General features: G+C 43.3%; 1 protein-coding gene across 5 annotated transcripts in view; it reads left to right on the top strand.

Moving 5' to 3' along the window:
* The window catches only part of Gucy1a1 (guanylate cyclase 1 soluble subunit alpha 1), a 53,992-nt gene that overhangs the window by 13,670 nt on the left and 20,874 nt on the right, over positions 1-19,448 (top strand). For all 5 annotated transcript variants that reach the window (XM_023723704.1, XM_023723703.1, XM_004638714.2 and 2 more), the window contains exons 2-3: positions 12,759-13,112; positions 16,338-16,399. In XM_023723704.1, coding sequence (XP_023579472.1) covers positions 12,858-13,112; positions 16,338-16,399 — 317 coding nt within the window. In that variant the 5' untranslated portion in view covers positions 12,759-12,857. The remainder of the gene's footprint in view (positions 1-12,758; positions 13,113-16,337; positions 16,400-19,448) is intronic.

Below are 19,448 nucleotides of genomic sequence, written 5' to 3'. Positions count from 1 at the left end.
TTGATGATTTTCTGTGTTTCTTAGGGGGGTGGTAGGTTTGATCAGCTTTTTTTGTTTATTAATTAATGCTGTCATCAAATTTGTACACAAAGTCCCTGGCATTAGTTGTTTAAATGATTTTTCTGCTCCTATTTCTTTTCTTTATTTATTTTTAATCTCCTAGCATCTAGGCCATTTCTTAGTCTGTATCTATTAACTATTTCCTCTTTTGACCATGAGAACAGCGCAGGGAACAGCTACAAGTGGGATGGAAGCTTAGTTTGCATCTCCTCGTTGTTGTCCAAGGGAAATTCTGTCACCTTCTAGCTCTCCAGCAGAGAGAGATGTAGCTGTGGGCCTCGTCTCCCTTAAGGATTGTATCATTATGGAGTGTCGCTTAGTTAGATTTCCTCGAGTTCTCAGCTTTCTGAGTTCATTGTTAATAACACGACTTAGGTAGAACTTATGTTCTAGAAAAGAGTCATGTACATTTCGGTGAGATTTGGCCAGATGTGTACATCTGCGAAGCCACTGCTACAATCCAGGTGGCAGACATTTCTGCCACTCCCAGAGACTTTCTGTGGCCCTCTGCAGTCCACACCACTCTCTTCCTCTTTCCCTAGGAGTCATGAAATGGCACTTATAGTTTTGTTTCAGTTTCTAGATTTTGCATAAAAGTAGTTTTCTGATATATTTTTTTTCTCCCATGTGGGGTCTCACCGACTCAGCCCACGACTCCAAATGTACCTGTTGTGTTGTCTGTGCCTGCCGAGCACGGCCCTGGGGCAGGGTGCCTGTGCAGGGTTTGCTCATTCACGGTATGTTTCCACCTACTGCAAATGAAGCTGCTAAGAACACTTACATATAAATTTATATTGGAGTGCATGTTTGTGTTTCTCCCAAGCAAACTTTAAAAAGGTGCAACTGGGTGGTAATACTAAGCATTTGAAGACATTGCCACATTGTTTTCAAAACTATAAGTCCTCATTTCCTACCAGCAGTATGTGATTAGTGAATATATATGTATATGTATATATGTATATATATAATTTCACATTGTTAAAAACTCTTGTCAGTCTCAAATGTCTGAATTTTAGAGATTCAGATGGGTTTCTGCCCAGTGATTTAATAATACTGTATTAATAAAAAGACATTTACTGTCTATTCTTTTTTTTTTTTTTTTAGTAAATATCTGTTCAGATCTCTTGTTTATTTTGAAATTGAACTATTTCTTCCTTTTTTTCTTTGATACCTGGGATTGAGCTCAGGACATTGCCCTCACCAGGCAGGCCCTTATGCTGCTGAGCTATCTGTCTGGTCCTGTTTCCTTCTTGAGCTGTAAACCTTTTATAGTGTGGATCCAGTTATCTGTGTCACCCATGTTGAGCAGAGCATGACCTGTCCTTTTGCTAGTGATGTCTTTCAAATAACAAAAGCTCTTTGAAGCATTAATTCATCACCTTCTTCACTTACTTGTCACACTTTGTTGGTGGTTTTTATTTGTTTCTGTTTAAGCATCTTTATAGTTTTGCCTTTGGATTTAATATGACCCACAAAAATGAATTTTTATTTATGGTACGAAGTAGGTGAAGTTCCTTTTTCCTTATGGATATCCAATTATTCCAGTGTCATTCACTGTGAAACCTTTATCTGTTGTGCTGCCAAGAAACTAAGGTAGAAAAATTAATGAAAAGCTTTAACATGCAGTTTTGGACTCTCCATCCACTGGCCTCTACGCAGTTCACCTCTGCCCCACCCACTCCCTGAGACAGTCTTACTGTGCGTCCCAGGCTGGTCTTGAAATGCTAAGATCAACCTTGCCTCAGCCCCTAGAGCTGCTAGGACTACAGGTATCTGTCCCTGCACCTAGCTCCCACCTTCCTGCATTACTGTAGCTCTACTATAAGTTTTAAGAAGAATGTCTAGGTTCCTCTCTGCTGTTTTTTCTTTTTAATATTGACTTGGCTATTTTGCATCCACTTAATTTTACCATGATTTTCTCAGTTTTTACTAAGTGGGATTACATTGAATGTATGCCCTGGATTAGGGAAAATGGGTGCCTTAATGACTTCTATAGCAATGTATTTCATTTATTGAGGCTTGCTTAACTGATCTCACCAGCATTTGTAACATTAAATGCCCGGCATGCAGACCTTGGGCTGGACATGTCCCAACACAGTCTGCATGTGTTGATGTCATCCAACGTGCGCGTTGTGACCTGTCATTTCCTAGTTTGCTGACAGCACAGCAATTGCAATGAGCTTTCCGTGTATCCTGGAATCCTGCTGAATTTCCTTTTCTTTTTATTTTTTTTTAAGGAGAATACAAAATAGTAATAAAAAAGAAAAAAAATAGAAATGATGCATAATTTCACTAAACAAATTAATATGAATGCAATAGTATTTGTTGTATTGCATAGTGCTGTCTTCAAATCAGTTGTTCTGATTACCAGTTATATTCATGCAAAATTAGAAAAAGGAAAAAAGTTATAAGAAATTAAGAGAGAAAAAGGAAAAAGTGAAAAATGAAGAGAAAAAAAGTTCAGCATTATCTGTTGCTTTCTATAGCGCAGCAGAAATCCCAAGTGCAATTATCCAAGCCGTCCTGCTTGCGTACACAGACGTATCTCTTTTCCTACACCCTCTCCTGTCCTTCTCCTCATCTCAGTAATTCCTTCCTTTTAGGCAGGTTCATTCCCTCTTCATAGTGTCTACTGTACCCTTCAGATTTTACTTACTCTTTCAGATACTTGCCCTAAGGAGACAATACAGCGTTTGCACATGCGGGTCTCATTTATTTCACTTAAGTGTATGGTCTCTAGTTGCATCCATTTACTGAGAAAACTCTCACATTTATCCTTTCTTATAGCTGAATAATACTGAATTGTATAAAGATGCCACATTTTCCTTATCCATTTCTCAGTTGTAGGTATTTGAGTTGCTTCCAGGATTTAGCTGTGACAAATTGTGCTGCTATAAATATGGGTGCATATATACTGCTGTGCTATGATGTTTTCAGTTCTTCTGGAAAAATACCCAGGAGGACAATAACTCGTTTGACTGCAATCACCAATCCCAGCCTCATGAGGAATCCCACAATGATTTCCACAGTGGTTGTACCAGTCTTCACGCCCACCAACAGTGGCGAAGGCTCCTTTGCCCCACAGCCCCTCCAGCATTTGTTATTGGTTGTCTTCTTGATGACAGCTGTTCTTTCTGGGGTGAGATGGAATATCAGCATTTTCAATTGCATTTCCCAAATGACCAATGATGCTCAACTTTTTTCACATATTTATTTGTATTTCTTCATCTGAGGAATGTGTATTCATCTCAGATGCCCATTTTTGAATTGGGTCTTTGAATTTTGAGGGCCTGATTTTCTTTTAATTCCTTATATGTTCTAGACAGAAGGTCTTTGTGAGGGGGGCAGTTAACTGTAATTTTTTCCCAGTTCACGGGTTCTCTTTTCACTCTGTTGGTGAGTTATCCAGGGGTCGTGGATCCACTGGGATTCCTGCGTGTGTAGTGATATACTTCCCTGACAAGCAAGCGTGGGCTTGCCTGACTTCCTTTTATTCTCTTGCTGTAGTCCTCCCTTCTGGCAGCACCAGCGTGAAGAGGTGCCAGAGGTTCTCCTGCAGTCCTGCTCCGTGGTGGGCGACCTTCAGCGGGCACCACGCATGACTTCAGCTGCAGTTTCTCACGACCGTTTGAATTGTGTTTTCACAACTGTGGTTGTGTAGTTGGTCTGCTTGCTGTCGTTCCGAGGGTTGGGGTGGCAGTGGCTTCTGATTTTCTGAAACTTAAGCATCAGACCCTGTACAATGGTGTTGTTGGAACTCACTTCGAACACCGCATAGCTTACCTGTCTACAGAAAGCCATCAGCTGAGATGAAAAGAAAAAGATCTCTATAGTCAGAACATTTTTCTAATGTGCTCTTCCTTAATCCATTGGTTTTACTTAGTCTGTACTCAATTATCATCAATATGCTCAACAAACTCATTTCTTCTCATGTTCAGTCCACTGCTGTTTGTAACATTTCTCTCATGATAGTCATAAATTTCCTTCTAATGTAAAAATCAAATGCTGTCCTCAAAATCTCCCGTGCACTCTTGCGACATTCGCCTCTTTTGGCGAATGTTCTCTTCTCTTCATCTTCTCTTCTCTTTGTCCCTGCCATACTTTCTAACTGCTACTTCTCTGTTATAAGAATGATCCCCCTCTTCAATCCTCACATGTAAGTGTACCCCAGAATGCTAGCTGCAACTATCTTCTCTGCATGTAGCACTTTCTTATTTATTTATTTGTTTGTTTGTTTGTTTATTTATCTAATCTGTTGAGGCAGGGTTTCACTGTGCAGTTCAGGCTGGTCTTGATTTCACTTTGCAGCCCAGGCTTGCCTCAAACTATCAATGATCCTCCTGCCTCAGCTTCCCTGAGCAGCCTGAATTTGGGCCGGCCAAATAGCTCAGCGGCTTAAAGCACCTGCAAGCAGGTGCAGAGACTGGGGATTTGATCCCCAGGGGTGCACTGAGATAACAATTGAGACTGGGCGTGGTGATGCATGTCTGTAATCCCAGCTCTTGGGGGGCTGTAAACAGGCGAAGCAGTACAAGTCCGATCTAGTAATGAGACCCTGAACACCCTGTAGACCCTTCTCTAAAATACACACACACACACACACACGCACACACACACACACACACACACACACACACACACAAAGAATTAATCCTCTGGCTTCACTGGTGTACTTCTGTGAAGGCCAACAATTCATGCCTCCCATCTTTTATATTCTGCTGAACTGAAGACACCAATTCATAAAGCATGCTTACAAGACACTATGAGAACACTGAAGAGCCAACCCGAGGGCAAGAGACGCCCTCAACACTCTTGCAGGTCTCTGTGCTTCTTCAGCTGCTTCTGTCAGCGCCATCCTTGCCAATCCTGGTGCAGCCTCCGCGTCCTGGCTCCTCAGCGCACTCCAGGCGGCTGCTAAGTTTGTGGCATCTCCAGCAGCATCCTTTCCTGCCCGTCCCCACAACTTCCTTCATTCCCCACAGGCTTGGCTGTGCTCCATCTGTGGCAAGCCCTGTGGCCAGAGTCGCCCTGTCCCAACCGCAGTCATTCCCAAACACGAGCTCAAGTACAGCGCGTCCCAAGAGGGCTTTCCTGTTCGTCCTCTTGCTGCTGCTGCCTGGTGCAGATATTTCTTGTCAACAGTGCTAACTGTCTTCCTACCTATATCCATTTTTATTGTAGCCATTTAAGGAAATTCAGTGTGGATGTGTGTATTTCGCATTAGTCATTGAATGTAATTAAAGGACAATTGTCATTCGTAGAAACTAAATGAGTTTTGAGTAGATAGCAAATCAACTTATTAACAACACTCTTTGAAACTTGTTTCCAGAAGACACTTGATTTTATAGACTGACAGCTTCATTTGACTAGTGCATGAGCCCCACGCGCTTCTCATAAAGCAGGCAACTGGGAGAAACGCATACGACTTTGTTTCGATGATTTCCTGGTGAAGGAAGTACACAGTGAGAAAGTTCATGAGTATTGTTGAGCTTCAGAAAGAAGTTCTGTGTATAGTGAGGTCTCATGCTTTGAAAGTAAATGTGTACACACACACACACACACACACACACACACACACACAGATAATAATATAGTTAAGGAAAACATAGAAAAACCTTTACGTTTTTTCCTCTCAAGCTGGGTGCCAGGCATGTAGGTATATTTGTGTCTTCACACAGAAAGGCTGAGCGGCGTGGAACTTGACGGCGACGTGGGCTGCCTGATTGCTCTGTTCCTTCCAGGAGAGTGGACTCAGCTGTTCTGACTGTTCATTTCAGCGGAGTGTGACCCCCGGCTGCCGGCCCAGGTTGGACTCTGATATGTGGGTCTGCCCAGCCGATGGCTGTAACCACATGAAAAGACAAAGAGGGGGGATGAGAATGAGGGGGGCTACTTAGAAAATGTGTTTTGACACCTGGAATAGTTGGCTCTCACGGAAGTGCAAGCCTGGAAGATAATCACAAGAAAGAGAGCCTGGAAACACAGTGAAGAACCTGGCTGCGGCTGAAGCAGCTTTGCGGCGTGTGTTAATGCTAGTGTGACATGAAGCTGCGCGCAGGCCTCTGTTGGCACGGAGACAAAGCACTCACGGCAACTTTGTTTTTTCTTTGTTTAAACTTTTATTGAGAAACATAGCAATGGGATGGTTTCAAAGCCAATCATTAGGACAGTTTCAGTAATTAAGACATTACATATTGTTGTCTTCACAGTGGTTATCCATAGTACAAGATGCAGACATGATGTCCTGTTCTCGAACATTATTAGTACAAATCTTTCTTCTCTTTGAATTAAGAGAAACTAGCTATATATCTATCCTAACAATTTTGTATATACAGATACAAAATTGTCCTTCATTTGTATCCCCATTTTTTGTTTAGATTTGTTAGAGATGGATATTCCATTGCCATTTAAATATAGTAGGTGCAAGAATTCAGCAAAATAATCCAATATAGTCTATAATAGTAGTGTCCATCACCTGAGGAACGGATGAAAAAGATGTGGTATTTTATACAATGGAGTATTACTCAGCTATAAAGAATGATAAACCGGAAGCCTTTATATTGAAGTGGATGCCACTTGAAGATATACTCATAAGTTAAATAAACCAGACCCACATGTGTAAATATTGTATAGTCTCCTTAGTGTAAGAACTCAAAAGAAGAAATACAAATAGATAGGTATAACACAATTAGAAGGAAAGTGAGAACTTGGGGATGACAACTTTTAGGACCTGGTACACGTACGATGTGAAGCCCCAAGCGGGAGCTGCCGCAGCTCACGCACAGCAGGGCACTTGCCTAGCACGTGTACAGCCTGCTTCAATCTTTAGTAATGCAGAGAAAATTAATAAAATAAAATAATGAAGTATTAATGTTTTCTCAAAGCAGGCACTAGAGCTTTGGGGGTCCACCAAAGTTGAGAAGGCACAGGGTGCACTGCACGTGGGCAGGCTCTGGGCACGCCAGCTGAGGCCCTTCCTCAGCCCTCCGCCTCAGTATCGGGGTTGTCTAGAGCCGCTACGATGTGTGCTTCTGCCACCTGCAAGTGCAAAGGGCCGCAACAGATAATCCCTCATGGCTGTTCCGGCTCTCACACAGCTGTGTGACAGCCTAAGCTTTGACATTGGCCTTTATGAAGAGATACCGAACTAAGAGTGGAAACTGGGATTTACTGGGAGCAGGAACTTTAACTTTCTGCATTTTGAAGTAAATAGAAGATGAAAGATATTTAAAGATAAGGCGGTGAAGCTGGATGTAGTGGAGGATGCGCATAATCCCAGCATTCTGCAAGGCTGAGGTAGGAGGACAGCCAGTATGAGTTTTGTCCGGGCAGCTCTCTGGGGCCACAACCACCTCCAGAGCAGTGTCTCCCCTGACTCCTCAGGGCTCTGCCCAAGCCCTGTGTGCCCTGTGCATCGCCTACCTGTCCCGCTCCCTTGGGGCTCATGCTGCACTGCCCTGCTATGGACAGGCCCAGGCTTCTGACTGACTTTTCTTAATGATGTCTAGCACAATTCAATAAAGGGTGCGCAGCAGTTGAGCTTTGATGGTGCTCTGCTTTATGATCTTTCCTCTACATGAACTTGGGAAAAATCCCAAGAATTAGATTGGAAGAACCAGGAGCTTCACTACTGTCTTTTATTTTAAAATCCTTTATTCAAATAAGACAAGCTTGTGATTGTTCAAAATGTTACCTGACATGATCCCAGGTACACCTCTCTACCTTGGAATCCAGCCACATGCCTCAGGAGCCCCACACCCCATTTTAACTGGATTCGAGTGATTTCACAAATGCCCTAAAATGCACATGGCAATTAACATCTCATCTCTTCCTATCAGCTAAATCTCTCTACAGTATGAGTTAACATTGAGAAAGTAAGTAGGTAAAAGTGCTAACACTGAATCTATCAGTACTAAAAAGCAGTTGACTTACAAATCAGTGATCAGTGATAAGGTATTTTGTGTAACAAACACTGACCATTTTTCCAATCTGACTTTCTAGGAAAAGATACACTACAGAACAAAACTTCTATTTAAGTGTGGCCGTTAGAAGATTTTTATTTTCCCACTGGAAATGATGTAGATTTATAGAAATGCTGTGTGTTCCAGTGGCAAAGATTTCTTTGATTTATACAGGAGCTTTGGTGTGATGAGAGGACATAGGCTCCAAGCCCCAAGCATTACATGCCCATTTCATAACCTAAAATGTTATTAAATGAATTTGATGTGCAGACAACTAGTGAAGAGGGTGATATAGGATTAAAAAAATAAAGCCTTCTTGCTCTGCGATGGAATCTCTATTATATTGTCAGTCAATGAAAAGAACCCTCACTGTTGGCATGGCTATTACTTTCTCAATATACATTCATATTCTTCAAATTGAGAATGTTCTTTATTTGCAGAGTACCAAGCTCTTGATTTATGTTAGAATTCCCTTACATAGGCTTTCATGAGAGTAAAAATGTTTCATAGGTATGACCTTATTGGGCCTTTGTGAGTAGATATAATAAATCTGCCCATCATTACTGTATTTCCTCGTTCTGTTAGCATGACCCTCCTGTGCAGTGCGATGGTCATTGCTACTCGCTTGTGTCCCTGAGCACTTACTGTGTGGCCTGCTCTAAAGTGCCAACTGGATAATTTAATCTTTGTTGTGAGAAGTTACCCAGATAGTCTGAAGGAGATGCAGCACATCTTTTGTAAAGCGACAAATGGTGTAACGCTTGAATATGATCTAAACATTTTATTCTTTTAAAAGTATAGCTGTATGGGTGCCAGGGAAAGCCAAACACTTTGCGTGTTTTTCCTAATCCTTAATTAAGCCCTGTTTCATCACCACATCACCATTTTCTAGGTGAGATAACAGAAGCTCAGCAACTCCAAAGCTGTCTAGTGTCATCTTGCTTCTAAGTAGCACACTAAGTAGTGCTGGTAGTACACTTAGGTGAAGGCAACACCTGGAATATATGGTAAGTGCGTGTGAGGTCACTATTGCCCTTAAACTTGACCTCAGTTGTGGACTGGGGATAACTCAGTGGCCTAAGAGCCTGCGTGGGAAGTGCAAAGTCCTGAGTTCGATCCCCAATGCTGCCTTGTGTGCCGGCCCCGAAACCAGGCGTGGTGGCACATGCCTGTAATCCCAGCACTGGGGAGGCTGAAACAGGAGGATAGCTACGAGTCCAGACTTGTCGCCAGACCCTATATCAAAACAAAAACAATAACAACAAAAACTTGACCTCTTTGCTTAGGGAGTCTTAAGAGTTTAGGCTCATAATTACAGAAATGTAAGCTGGGTGCCTTCCATCTTCCTTAAAGTCCCAGCAGACAGCTCCTGTGTGCACAGACCTCACTGGTCCACAAAGTGAATGCTGTTTCCAGTAATGCAAACTGGAGTTGATTTTCCCATGTCTCACCTTTGAAGAAGAAACAGAAATTACTTTAAAACTAATATTCTAATCAGGAAGTTAAAGTGTTCTGGGTCCTACAAGGCCAATAAAATATCACAACCCCCAAATCTGGATGTAGTTCTGATGGATTGAATCCACAAGCAAGGATTATTTACTACCATGATTATTTACTACCATGATTGCTTCCACAGTCCTGGAGGATTTCTGTATCTGAGATTGTCTTAATTACTTTCCTTATCATGGAGAAAAGACCTGGAAGTGCAGCTTAAGGAGGAGAGGTTTACTTTGACCTAGTTTAAGAAGTTTCCGTTCATGTTGGGCAAGCCCAAACACAGAAGCAGACCTGTCCGATGAAAGGCAAGCCGCTTGCCTCACAGTGGTCAGGAAATGGTGGGACAGCAGGAGCGGGAAGTACCTCTCCCAGGGTCCCTCATTTGGGCTGGGTGCCAGATTCCACAGCACACACAGCTGCTGAGCTCAGCAACGGGCCCTTGCACCAGGAGCGCAGTGCCGCATGGCTCAGTCACTGTCCGCAGGCCCCATCTGTGCACACAAGGCCTCCATGGGGCGTTCTGAATCTGAACCATAACCGACCTGCGGCACTGCGAATAAATTTGTAAGAATGGGTCCTCCCTCTCCTTCAGCCCCCATATCCTGTGAGTAGCCGCAGGCTGGAGTTTTTTTTCCCAAGTCCTTCTGCGCTACGTTTCCTTTCTCATGCCGTGGCCGCCGTTTCAGTCCAAGCCAGGATCTGCCATTTGTCCATCTGTTCTCATTGTACGTCTCAGATCAACCTCTACAAGTGGAGTCTAAGTTGTTCATAATTTTGCTTTTGGCCATTCAGCTGGTGTTTGCTACGATAGAGTTCTGACTGTTCATCACGTTCTGCAAAGTCTTGAGAAATCCTTGTCTCCAGGTGTTGTACGTCTCAGCACCTTGCCTTGTTCTCACAGACACAGGATCCAGCTGAGAATTCTCTATTTCTCAAGCATGACTAGGTCCCTTTTGATCTCTAAGCATGTTCTTCTTTCTGGAAATTTCTTCATAGCTCTGCTCAGGTTTTTCTCATTGGACAAGGTTTGAAATTCCTATTCTCATTACTAGAGCACCATATGACTCTGCAGTTGTGTGTCCTAGGTCATACCTTCCTGCTGCAGTGGAAGCCCCAGGAGGGCAGGGCTTGGCCTCGTCCATGACTCCACCTTTGAGTCTGGAGGGAGGCCTGGAACATGCAGGGCATCCTTCTGTACTTGATGAACAGAAGGAATGACGTAGAAGGCAATCCAGTGACATCACAAGGCGAAGGGCAGCCAAGAGCATGAAAAAGAAAGTTCAAGGGCAGCACGAATTCAAGTATGTTAAAAATCAAAAGATTCTTGAACCTTGACTTTTTACACTTTGAATTTGATGAGCAGTTTACAGTAATGTAGGAAACAGAAACTGAACAATGGTAGAAAAATATGATTTAAACCATGGAACAAAGCTCCAAAACCCACTTTTTCAAGAAATGTGACAAAAAAAAGATAATCAGTAAGACTCAAAAGGTGAATGCCACAAAGAGGCTTTTGTCTTTTCTTTCTAAATGTAGACCTGTGGCATTCACCTTTTTTTTATTTTAGGCATCCATTCTATAATTTTGTCAATCTGTAGTGTTCTATTTTTAATTGCTTTTGGGTATACTCTTCTAGTTTATTGCAGTTTTTGGTTTTTGAAATGCTAAAGATTGAACACAGGGCATTCTACCTTCGAACGTTAGCCACAGCCTCCCCACCTTAGTATTGTTCTGGTTTGGAGCATGGTCTTGCTAAATCACTAAATTGTGTCAGTAGGGCTTGAGCTTGGATCCCACCTACCTCAGCCTCCCGCAGTGCTAGGACTCAGGGCTGAGGCTCGTGGCTTGCTTGTAGTTGTGTTTTGAGATAACGTCCCGAGAAAATAATGACGGTGTAGAGAAGAAAAAAAATTTAAATACCCATCCTACAGGTTAAAAAATAAAGCTATGTCTTGAACGATTCATAAACCACCAGCCAGTGAGAAGGAGAATTTGTTTCTTGATTGATTTTTAACATGAATTTGTGGTACATATTTTGAGACAAAATAATCTTAGTTTGTAAACTAAGTCTGATTGATCTAACTTGAAATGCATTTTGGGTGGTAAAAAACACATTAGCTCGGGTGTCAGATGAGCAGGCTACATCTGCACACTGGCACTGTCATTTTCCAGCATTTCAAATGAGGTAAATAGTTGGACTTACGCATTTTGGACTTTAGAGATAATAAAACCAATGTCGTATGGATTCTAAGACGAAATGTGTTCAGAGGTTCCAGAACTCTGGCAGGCATGCACGAGGATGGCGCTGGCCATCAATTACTCACACTTTGCTTTTTATTTTCTACAAGTAGGAAAGAGCTGGAAGACCCTCCAATTAGGACTTTTAGTATTGTTAGTGAACTAAACTCAGCTAGTCAGTTCCAGTGACCAACAACTGACAAGAAACGTATTGGGAACTTCGTGACTGCTTTCAAGGCAGGACACCAGTGAAGACCAAGGGAACATACCCAAATGCTGATGCCTGCAGCCTCAGCACGGCTTGGCCCAGGAGGCTCTGTTGGTTTATCTGGGTATCATTTGTGTTTGGACCTGGGGATCTCTTCAGATCCCACACGATGTTCTGAGCACCAGGAGTTTTGGAAGCAATATTAGTTCTTATGATAACATTTCAATGTTACCGTGATTAATACTTCATTTGGCTGCAATCATTTTCATTGGATAGTTTCATCTAAAAGTCAGTTTCAGATCTGAAAAGATGTGCTTTGGGTGTGTGTGTGTGTGTGTGTGTGTGTGTGTGTGTATTTCATTTTTAGTATTTTTGAGTGATGTTGGTCTATGGTATTCTGATATTTTAGAAAGAACAGCATCATGGAATGGAGTAATGCAAGCATTAATAAAATACAGATTTAGATGTGGCTTCTGTCATGGCATGCCACTCTTGTGTCATCAAACTTGGCCTAATGGGTTATGGAAATAGAAATTAGTAGTTCATGAGAAGGATATTTTAGAGAAAAATATTTTATTTGAGAAGCGTGCTAATGCTAACGTCTTGTATTTGCTACTGCAGCACCCAGAAATGCATTAAAGGGTTTTTGTAATTGATAATTCATCCAATTCTTTTTTTTTTAACTGAAAATGATGTGTGATAGCAGTCCTTGCTTTTTTGCATCTGACTTTTTTCTGCTTTCTGAGTGGGAGAAAGTCACTCTCCTCCCTCTTCCTGTCCATTTGCTGCCACAGACGCCCCATAGGCTGCTGTCTTTGGATTGGTCGCGGCGCTGCTGCTCTGTCAGGCAAAGTCTCTCCAGAAGTCTGAGTGGTGGAGGGAGCGCTGGTGCCATGTTCTGCACGAAGCTGAAGGACCTCAAGATCGCAGGGGAATGTCCTTTCTCCTTGCTGGCCCCCAGTCAAGGACCACGCGAGACCGCAGAGGAGCTGGCGGAAGGCCCTGAGAGTGGCGAAGCCAGTGCGTCCATCCACCAGGATGTTCCTGCGAAGAATGTGCAAGAAAGCCTTCCTCAAAGAAAGACCAGCCGCGGCCGCGTCTACCTTCACACTCTGGCAGAAAGCATTTGCAAGCTGATTTTCCCAGAGGTGAGGGCTTCCTGGTGGAGGGGGTCTTTAAAGAGTATTTTTAAGGATGTGCTTAGGAAGACTTGCTTTCTTACCTTTTCTTTTCTTTTGTAGACAGGATCTTACTGTGCAGTTCAGGCTAGCCTTGAACTCACTTTGTAGCCCAGGCTGGTCTCAAAGTCAACGATCCTCCTGCCTCAGCCTCCTTAGGGCTGTGATACAGATGTGTGCCCTTGCACCCAGCCTCACTTTTAAGAGTACAATAAATATAGAATATTTTCTTGAAATATATGAAAACATCTTTAAAGTTGTGTTTGAAACTGTGTTTCATCTCATACCACCTTAACTCTTGTCAAAGGGATCCTTTAGTCTGCATACTTAATGACTAACTGCTGAACCTGATTTAGCCTCAGCTTCTTTGTCAGTGATACAGAAGTAGTACCACCCATCTCTTAGCTTGAAGTTATCGCCAGCTCTTGCTACACCCTGTATCTTCAAGAGTAGGTGTCCATTATTTTTAAATTAGATTCATAGAATAATATATTTTATACCAACTTTTCCTCCTCTCATTTCAAAGAGCATCATGTTTCCCTGGCCACTTTGCAGAAATGCGTGTAAAGATCTCCGTTTTCCTGTTGACTCCTTGTCAGAAGACTCTCCTCAAACCAGGCTTGATCTGTTCTCTTGGGTCAGAGTTCTGAGCCCGAGATTGCCAATATCTATGAGCTTGAGTCTCTGACATTTGTTGAGCTCTGTACCATAGCACCTTCTTGAGATGGGGAGCATCTTCACACAGTCTCACAAGCAACCTCTGGGAACAAGGTATAGTCATTCCCTTAAGAGCGGGACTGTTGTAGGCGTAGATGGAGCACGCAGAGAGCTTGCCTTTTCCTGCAGTGCTGGAGAGAACTTGAAAATCTTTATGATGTGTTCCTCTCTCAGTCAGTGTGACTTTCATCCCACACTCACTTACTTTTAGGACTAAAAGGAATTTCAGAGAAACCTTGTTTCACCCTCAGGGATCACTAGAAAAGGTAGGTGGCTTGACCAGAATTGAACAGTTCCTTGCTCACACAGCAACTCCTCGAAACAGTACAGGCTGCAGGGATTAAGAAGGAGGAGACTTGGACAGAGCCCTGGGGAAGAGCCACTAGATTTAGCCGCAAGTTGAGGAGTCTAGTTCAGAGATGACACCCTCACATTAATACTTTGGTGAACAGCCTGTGAAATGGGAGCACTCAGCTGCGCTCAGCCCAAGCCAGCCTGCAGGTCTTCCTGGGAGGAGGAGGCTGTCCCTGCCCTGGAGAGTCTGTGATGTCGCTAGCACGGTCATGGGGACAGCAGAGCAAGATGTGTGGAGGTGAGGGCCTGGCCGCTGTGGGGAAGCTGGCCGGTCCGTGTTCTGCGAGCTCCTTGGGTGCCATGTGGAGCAGCAGCCACAGTTGTCACTCACTCACTGAATGGCATCGCTTGCGTTGGCTGGCCTGAAGCACGGGACGCTGCCCGCCTCAGATGCCTGCTGAGTCTGAGGCTCTGAAGAGACTGCCAGAGGCTGTCTGTACTCTAGAATAAAGCAGTACTATAGCTTGTCCCTACAAATTAGGATGTTCTTATTCTAGAAAACATAAAACCTGCATAAAGGCAAAAACCCAACTGAAGGGCGACTGATGCATAAGCTATGACAATTAAACTTTACTCATCGGGGTATAGCAGTTTTGCTTCAAAGAGCAGATACCTTTGAAATACTCATCTATGGTGTATTGGTGGCAAAAGAATTGGTTTTAACAAGAACTCCTTATTTATTCTTCATCAAATTCACTTTTATTTCCAGTGGTTCAATTTTTTCAATATATTTCAAATTTCTAAACTTTATATGTATGCACATCTATACATATGTACCCGTATAGCAAAGACTTTTTCATAACTTGTTGCATTAAAAATCTTGCTCTATTTAATTCCTTTATGTTCCTCGATTAGTGGAAATTCTATGATAAATATGAATAGTTATTAAGGAAAAAGGATTTCCCCACATTGAACACAGCCGGAAGACTCTGCACTTTCCTTTGAGTTAACTATGGAGAAAATACCTGGATGTATTGTACAGATAACATGTGTATAGAGAGATTTGGTACATGAGTTTTGAATAAAATACAAAAAATACCAACATTATTTATCAGTATTTTATTTCCTAATTGTCAATAACAAAAGAGACACTAATTGCCAACGCATGTTTATGAAGTATAAAAGCTTATAATGTCCAAGTATGTTGAAAAGTGAGCAAACTCATGGAATAGAAATCAAGAAGAGGGTATCAGTATTTGGCGAGGATACCTGGCTCAAAGAAGGAAAATCAGCATATGCTCAGATAAATCTTAGGTTCCATTTAAATAAACGATCCATTAATATTTGTGACAGAATAGATTGAAGGCCTGCTTAGGCAAAGTGCAGGGACCTGGGTTCGATCCAGGCAACACGTGCTGCATCAGCCCCAGGCCTGGGCACGCTGAGCCGCCCACTGAGACCGGGCATAGTGGCACACGCCTGTAATCCCAGCACTGGGGAGGCTGAAAATGGGAGAATTGCAACGGGTCTGAGCTGTGTGTGAGACCCTGTGCCAAACACATAAAAACAAGAACAACAATGAAAAGCAAACTGTTGAAAGAACTGACTGAAGGAATTGAAGAAAGAGTGGAGAGAGGGAGGGAAACAGAGAATACCGTGGAAGTTTCTAGACCAGAACACACACACACGAAGCATCGGTGTGAATGTGTGCTTAAGGGCGCTTAGGTCAACTGAGTGTAGAGTTTATGTGTATGAAAAATACAGAAATGCGTCCGGCTCGAGCCAGGCTGTGGCGGAGGTGCGGGGTGGCCATCCAGATGACTTCCTGCCCCAGCGGAGGTGAGGCTGCAGACTCCTGCACTGAGGGCCGAGCAGGCCTACCACCCTGGCTCTCCCATGTGGACGCAGCCCCAGCTGGACCCTGTTGTGGCTTCAGCGAGGCCAGGGTCGAGAGCAAGGCCCGTGGGCGACCACACATCTCGTCAGCTGGGGCTTGTCGTTGAGGTTGGAGAAACAGAAGGTTAGTCTCAGGTCCCAAGCCATAGATTCAGTAAACCTAATTATTCAAGTTATAATGTTTCTGCCTCTTAATATGAAATCTTGAGGGTGAGTTTTCAAAAATGTGTCTCTTCTAACAAATTGGTACTTGGGTAAATTTCAGAAACATTTCTTTTCAATTTCCAGTTCGAACGGCTGAACCTCGCACTTCAGAGGACCCTAGCAAATCACAAAATAAAAGAAAGCAGGTGAGTTGCTTGACTGCAGCGGTCTAACTCCCAACCCCAGTTGGTCACACTGCTAAGGGGACCAGCACCCGTGGAATGTGTGGACAAATCTCGTGGATCCCTGTGGTGTGCTGGAGACTGGAACCAATGTTTCAGCTGCTGTTAATTTGAAAGGAAGTACCCTTATTTTCACAACGTACAGATACCTAAGCTCAGGTTTATGCAGTTTTTAGGGCTTCATAGTTGTTTCAGAAAAGGCACGCCTAGGGTCCAGCCTGAGCCTTGCCGAGTCCTGGCCTTCACCCCGTTTCCATGTGCTCTTCCTCAACATGCTCCTCTAAGGCCTGCCTGGACAGAGGGCTCCTGTCCATGGTATCTGGCAGGAAAGGCACAGAGCCCCCAAACCAATGCAGATCCCTTCCCTGGAGGAAGTTTCCAGAGATCCAAGTGGGATACCAGTGGGCCCCTGACCACAGCATACACATCAAGAGAAGGGCAGGTGTCCTAGGAGGGAAGAGGAGGAGGGACTCCAGGCCTGGAGGAACCACCTGTGGATCCTTAGGGAAGGGTTCTGTGTTTTCTCAGCCAGCTTGGTCTGCTTCTCTTTTTTCCTTGCATTTTGTCACAAAATTTTTCATGAGGAGGTTTCTGAATTTGCTTCATACCAGGGGACCTTTTGCTAAAGTGTGGATTGCATACATGTGACTTGACATATTGACTACTAGTGGGTGAACACAGTGATCTGTTTTTGATTGTCTGACATTTCAAAGATTATTTAAGCCATAAAATAATGGAAAAAAATACCTCAGTTCAAATTTTCACAATAGAACAAACCAGTTCTACCATGAGGGAGAGCTGATAAATGCCTTTGTCTCTCCCAACACATGAGTGGACCGTCGGTCCTGTGGACTGTCTGCACTTCGTTTTCCTTACTGACTAACTCCTTCCAGGCTGTAGGCAGCCAAGAAAAGGTCTCTGATGGGCCAGAGGAGAGAATGTGAATCTGTGTGTCCGACAGAAGCTTTGTTTATACGAGTGTTACACAAAGCTGTCCAGAATGCCTCTGTCTGTAATCCTGTTCAGGTTGATAAGATAGCTGTGTGTCATTCCTGCTCTGTTACTGCGGCTGTCTGCTGAAGTCCTTGGCAGCCCATTTGTGCAAAATTTATTCTCAGGGCTCTGTGTTCTGAGATGTTCTGATGGCCCCATGCGGATACACAGCGAGGCTGTGCTTCCAGTAGTGTCTGTCTTCAAAGAAATCTCAAATCTTAAACAAACAATAATCGCTTCATTCAGAAATCCTAAGAAACCTTTTAACACTTCTATGATTTATTAAAGGAGAAGAGTTGTTTGGGCTTTAAATAATAGTTGTTCCATTGCTGACATGAGGCTTTCACTCTGGAAGCTGCCTGCCTTACGCTAAGTGGCCCCTCTGTGCCTGGCTTGCTCTGTTCTTGGTCGGCGTCTGGTCCGGGCTCTCTCCCTTGCTCTTGTACTGATGAATCAGCTACCCTCTGATGTTCTGCTTGCCAGGCCTTGAGCGTAGCTTATCCACGTCTTGAACTATTTCAAGTACTCTGACCTTATAAAAATATATTAATCAATAATTGGATCTTGAATGAAGGACTGAAACCCATAGCTAGCCCTGATTTTTAGGCACTATTTGGAGTACAGTCCTTTCAACCTGTTTGGCTTGATTGTTTGGCTTTGTTTTTTTCTGGGATCCTTTTGATTCCATCATTCTGTAATGACCACATGGCTGGTGTGTGTGTGTGTGTGTGTGTGTGTGTGTGTATGTGTGTGTGTGTGTGACACACACATGCATTTGCTATGTCTTCTTGCATTTCTGAAGATGAAGGCAGGCAATTTAGTAGCACTGTTGTGTGCTGCCTGGACCAACCAAGCTCTGCCCACATCTCATGAATGCTGGAAGGTACAGGCACGAGGGTGAGGTTTGTTCTCATTCTTTAGAAGAAGAAAGATGTTGCTTAATGCAAGGAACAGAAGGAGAAAACCTAAGGAGTAACATTGTTCAATGCAGAGAAGTGTCTAACAAGCAAGTAGAGATCTCTGCACCCAGCTGGATATAGTAACATGTAGTGATCCTCAACAAATGGACTCAATATTTCTCCCTAGTGCTTTAGTTTTAAGCAGCAGAACTGCCAATGACCAAGTGAGGGTCGGAGCAGTTTTCCTCCTGGAAAATATTTTCTTCTGAACTTTTCAACATGTGCCAAGTTTTATTGAAAATTTAGATGCACGCCTGCTGGTAACCTTGGCCTACCTGGTGGGAAATTGAATCAGAAATACAGCCTTGGGGGTGTCCAGGGCAAGGCTGAGGGCAATTGGTCAGTATTATCAGAAATTATCAAACAATGGGTAGGCCAACATGAATCACCAAGGTGTCCAGTTGAAACCTGCTGTATAAAGTATATGTTACTGTGTTACCAACTTCTCTGCTGTAGAATGCAATGTGATAATATCAAAGAACAGATTTTTGTTCTTAATTTTTCTATGCAAGGCTAAAGGTGAAAGTTTAATACAGCATTGCCTGAGAGACAAATATACAGAATATTAAAAGTAAGAAATACTATGCCTGACAAGCACAAGGACCTGCGATTGATCCTCAGTACCACGTGCCATGCTGACGCTGGGTGTGGTGGGGTGCGCCTGTAATCCCAGCACTGGGGAGGCTGAGACCAAAGGATCACTACAAGTCCCAGCTGCACTGTGAGACCTTACACCAAGATAAATAAGCAAATAAAAGATAAAAAAGAAATAAAAGAAATTTTATGCATCTACTTTAGAAAAAAATACAGACCAGTGATCCTTAAAGGTGAACTCTACCTGGCTGTAGACTTGACTGGATGGTTTGCATACCCATGAGGATTTATATTTTTTCCCTGCTGTCCTCTTCCTTTCTCCCTCTCTAGCAGCACTTTGTGTCTCTCTGCCTCTCCCTGTCTCCCTCCCTCCCTCTCTCCTTCCCTCCTTCCCTCCCTTTGTGTCTATATCTTTCTCTGTCTGTCTCTGTCTGTCTGTCTCCGGCTGTCTCTGTCTCTGTCTCTCT

Source organism: Octodon degus, unplaced genomic scaffold (genome assembly GCF_000260255.1).
Source record: "Octodon degus isolate 3935 unplaced genomic scaffold, OctDeg1.0 scaffold00101, whole genome shotgun sequence".
Classification (NCBI taxonomy): Eukaryota; Metazoa; Chordata; class Mammalia; order Rodentia; family Octodontidae; genus Octodon; species Octodon degus.
The sequence above is the reverse complement of the archived record's forward strand: the minus strand, read 5'-3'. Positions and strand labels throughout refer to the sequence as shown.